At 28.9% G+C, this 5122-nt stretch overlaps 1 protein-coding gene across 1 annotated transcript in view; it reads left to right on the top strand.

Moving 5' to 3' along the window:
• Positions 1 to 1350: 1350 nt before the first annotated feature.
• Positions 1351 to 5122, top strand: part of LOC105458888 (putative odorant receptor 85d) — a gene marked incomplete at its 3' end in the record, with an annotated part of 4440 nt that continues 668 nt past the window's right edge. Inside the window, exons 1-6 of the mRNA XM_011704482.1 lie at positions 1351 to 1554; positions 2366 to 2710; positions 2963 to 3239; positions 3312 to 3425; positions 4381 to 4471; positions 4545 to 4681. Coding sequence (XP_011702784.1) covers positions 2614 to 2710; positions 2963 to 3239; positions 3312 to 3425; positions 4381 to 4471; positions 4545 to 4681 — 716 coding nt within the window. The remainder of the gene's footprint in view (positions 1555 to 2365; positions 2711 to 2962; positions 3240 to 3311; positions 3426 to 4380; positions 4472 to 4544; positions 4682 to 5122) is intronic.

Here is a 5122-nt window from a genome sequence, read left to right as displayed (position 1 = left end):
ACAAATATGAGATCATACAAATTGCCAAGTATTTGGTTAGACATAGAAACAAAAATGATTTTTTAATAAACCGCTTAACCATCCAAAAGTATATGCAGTAAAAGTTTAATGCTATTGCTTTCCAAATATTTTTAAGTTTCATAAAACAGGCTTAAAGTGACTATTTTGATCAATGGGATCAAAGTGAAGCAATAAAAAAAAATATTTGGAAAGCAATGGCATTAAACTTTGCTATATGTACTTTTGGTTAAACGATTTATTTAAAAAATATTTTTGTTTCTATGTCTAATCAAATACTTGGCAACTTGTATGATCTCATTTTTGTTTTTAAACAATTTTTATTTGTTAAAATAATATTTAGATCTAGGAAAGATGTAAGGTACGATACTTTTTTATATATTTGGCGTAATCTTTTTCTTTTTTTTAAAAGAGTTTTGGTAGGATTTATATATGTACACGTTTGAATAATAGACAGAAATAAGCTCTTGTAAGATCGCATATTTCTAGGGTAACTTTTCTTTTTAATATCTTTTTGCATAAAAAAAGAATTGTAAATAATTATATAAAAATATGGAAGAGACTCATTAATTTTTCTGAAGGGTTAAAGTTATTTTAAAACTGAACCCACATTAATCTGTTAAAAAATTATCATACATTTCTCAATACAAGAAAATATTTTTGTTTTCAATCACTATTAATTATTATTAAGAAATTTTGTATTAAAATTTTGATAAATAAATTATATATAATTAATAAATAACAATAATCTACAATAAATAAATATATCTATGTATGTCAAAAGTATGTGAAAAGCTTTATATTTTAATTAACATTGAAATAAATTATTAATAAATTCTTATCACTAACAGAAAGTAAAACGAGCCGATTAAGATACATTGAAAATTTTCAGCTCAATATATAATAAAACAATTAGAGATAAAGGGTTGTGTGCCAAAGCAGGGTGTTATATGCTCTAATTAAAAGCTGATTAAAGTACTTTCATTTCAGTTTTTCTTACTGTCCAGGAAAAAGAAGAAGAATAAAAGAAATGTTATTTTAAGATCGCACGTCCATAGAATATCCGTTCTTTTCTTCGCAATTCAAATGATTTTCTGATAAAGTCTTATATAGAGTTCTCTAAAGAACTACCGCAGCTGTACCGTATGACTTTCATGTTTCGATGTAGATAATACGAGCAATAAACATTTATTACCACGGTCGAACGTAAATTCGATTCCTCGAGAATTGCTTTGACGATGCAAATCGCGGAAAGCGACGTATGTGTTTTTCCAACGCATGACAATCGACGAGATTAAACGGAATTTTTCATAAGCGGCTAGCTATCATCTATAGTCCCGAGCTGAACACTCGCAAAACGGCGATAAGGTAAGGGCCGAGATGGACAGTGCCGATAAATTCTTTCGAGAGTCGCATTACAATATTATACGAGTTCTGTTAGGTGTCAGCGGTCTATGGCTCCATCAGACGACAGCCAGACGTTGCGCAATATATTTCGCATTGCTATTCATACTTGGATCTGGGATGACATTCGAGGTATACTACATTCAATAATTATCACACGTTATATATATTTTTTGACTTTGCGATTTTCTTATATGAAGTCGCATTGAATTTTAAAAAATTTTTTATGAATACCAAACATCTTATTCTCAATATTTTATAATTAAATTACCTTTCAATTATATATTGTTATTATACACTATAGTAGCAATTATTACACACATTTTACACACATTATAGTAGAATACATACATTTTACAGCATGTCGCAGTCTTTTTTGTGGAATGTGACACAGCGTGAATTGATACAAATCAATTGATTATCACTGCAGGAGCGATATATCTGTAATCTATACAGTAGAAAACATTTTCTACTTGTGTTAAAAGCCGGTTCACTTAAACATTAAAATTTTTTGAGTTGAATTTTTGTTAACATTCGAGAATTAATTTAACATAATGTGATTAAATTACTTTAATATTTTGTGTTAAAATATTTAATATTTTTTAATGATAAAATAATACAATTTATGAGTATAAGTTCATTGAATAAATAACATAAAAATAATATATAGTTTTAATATAGTTTTAAAACGTAAATTTTAAGATAAATGAATAAAAGAAAAATGTACGTATTAATTTTATTTAAGAAATGTGTTTCTACAATTTCTTTCCAAATTCTAAATGTTACATTTCTTATATTAACTTTTATATAATATTTGTGTTTATTTCCTAATATATTCATCTTGTGTTAAATTGGCACAAAAATTTAGGACTGTTTGGATGTGAAATGTGTTTCTGACACAAATTTTTTTAATTGTCTATGTATAAATCTGTGCCGAATGCAGGTGCTGGGTATAATTGAAGTTTGGCCAGATTCTTTAGAAGTGATTGACTGTTTGCCGATGTTAGTTCTCGGCACGGTGTCAATATCTAAATTGGTCTGCGCGATACACACGTTACCGGAGGTGCGTAAATAAAAATAACGACGGTACAATCAATTCGAATGACCAGATGGAATAAACTCGGATGATAGTCGATGCAAGATCGTACTTAAATTGATCTCGAGCTGCAGATCAGGATACTTTTGGCGAGAATGCGACAGTACTGGTATTCCCCGAAGTCGGACGAAGAGACGAGAATTCTGCTTTCATATTCCTTGTATGGAAAAAAATTAAGCTACGCTTATACAGGTGAGTTTCTTTGTTCTATATATGTAGCAATATATAAATACATTTTTAACAATATGTGAGTGTATAATAGAAAATTAAATTAATTATTAACAATATATTGTGAGTGTATAATAGAAAAAAATATTTTCTATTCTTATTGAATTTGCTTAGTACTTTACGTGCTACCTTGATGTCGTATCTCTTTTTTTTATCGTGTTGATAAAATCACAAATTATAAGAAAATCCAAAAACGCCTGACGCTTTCTGAATTAGGTGTCTTACTCAGTCACACTGTCGTGTTCGTATTTACGACACTGTTAAGTAAACTACTTTATGCGGAACCGAGCGAGGATGATCCGAGTAGTGCTCATGATGAACAAATAGGATTACCGTACCATGTCAATTACATGGTTGATCCAAAAACGTATTACGTTCCAATTTTTGTACACGTCACCGTATGCGTCGTATCTTATACAATCTTAATGCTCACTTTCGACGTCTTGTATATGACATTTGTCCAGCATTGCTGCGGATTGTTTGCGGCTTTGAGGTGAGCTCGATAAATTTTTAGATGATTGACACGAAATGCTTTTAACGCATCTGATAACGGATGACCTTCCAGATATCGTTTGGAAAGCGCGTTTGAATTCGAGAGTAACGATTTGCCGATGTCCGCGAAGAGCAAACTTCACTCGAATATCGTATACAGTATTCGAAGGCATGCAGAAGCTATACAGTTAGTACACGTACGTTACATTTTTAGGAGAGAATTGCCGAATGCGTACTACTTATTAAGTTATTTTTTAATTATATTTTTCATTTAATATACTAATTTATAAAATAAATATTGGAAACTGTAGCTTGATATTTCAGGCACCTATTATTACATGTTTAATTTTTCGCTAATAATTGAATTCACTAAAAATTTATTTGTTATATCTTTTTGTAACATGCTGCAAAATAGACGATTTAGGAAATCGATCGCCTAAATCAAACCTCCTTTGAAAGTATCGAACAAGGTATCGAATTCATAATAAAAATAAAAATATATTAATAAAAGATTAATAAAAAAATTATTAACTAATAGTTAATTTAATAATTTATTGAAAGAAAGGATTATGTGTTTAATAATTAATAAATAACAATAATGAAAAGATAAGGACGTCGAAATAAAACCGATTTAAATTTATTTTTGCAAATAACATTTGTATTTACATCATTTATTATCTTTACCATTGTCAATTATCAGTCTTACTTTGTAGTGGTATGATTCAGGAAATTTTACAGGATTAATAAAAATATCGATTTTATAATGATTGTAACTATGTATATACAATAAATGTAAAATATACTACATCTAAAATATCTATAAATCTTTTTATATAAAATATAAAAATTAAAATTAAAATTGCATGATTACATTATCAATTATATAAATTAAACAAAAATTAACATTAACTATACATAATTTTTTAAAGTATTGTTAGCATGCACAAAATAATCTATACCTTATTAAATTTTTGTCTATATTATTTATTTTATATTTTTATAATTAAATGTTAAATATATTAAATAATAATAAAAAATATTGATGAGGTATAATTTAGGTGACCGGTACACATTCAACAACTCTCCCCTACTTATTCTGAATAATAATCATATAATTCATGCCTTTATATGTACTGTACTAGATTTGCCACTGTTACCGAGTCAATACATAGAATACCGCTCTTCATACACGTCGGGGCTAACATATCGGTCCTGAGTATATTAGGATTTCAGGTACATTCAATTTCAACTCAAGGCCATTTCATAAATGTGCATTGATCTTAATTACATATATGCTTCTCGCTAGGTGATAACGAGTACGGAAGACATCAATCACCTGTTGAAACACGTTAGTTATTTGAGCGCACTTTTACTCAACACGTTCTTTGAAAATTGGCAAGGTCAGAAATTAATAGATTCCAGCGAAAAGGTGTATGAATCCGCGTACGTTTAATACATTATTAGAAACGCACTTATGAAATCAAATAATGTGGTTTACTGTAAATGTAACAAAACAACGAGAATTAATAAAATTTACTATATACACTCAACAGCAAAATTAAAGCATCACCCATTCTGATCACTAAAAATAGGCAAATTTTAAGAGAGTGTAACTTCGTCAAAAATGATCGTATCGGAATGATCAAAAAAGCATTTTAAAGCTTAAAGTCTCTTCTTTCGACATCCATAATTCATTAAATTACTTACTGATTCTTTACAAAGCTGCACGGATGCAAATGGAGATGCATCAAATCTAAAAATTTTTTACCAAGTTTGCGAAGTTCCAAAAAGTAAAATAAAAATCGCACGCAAATGAAGTTTACATTGTTCGAAAGCGTGAACCTTTAGCTTTAATTTGAGCACCCGGTCAGCATTGTGCGATTT

This window comes from Wasmannia auropunctata, unplaced genomic scaffold, assembly GCF_000956235.1.
Source record: "Wasmannia auropunctata unplaced genomic scaffold, wasmannia.A_1.0 LD334259.1, whole genome shotgun sequence".
In the NCBI taxonomy this organism is placed as follows: domain Eukaryota; kingdom Metazoa; phylum Arthropoda; class Insecta; order Hymenoptera; family Formicidae; genus Wasmannia; species Wasmannia auropunctata.
The sequence above is the reverse complement of the archived record's forward strand: the minus strand, read 5'-3'. Positions and strand labels throughout refer to the sequence as shown.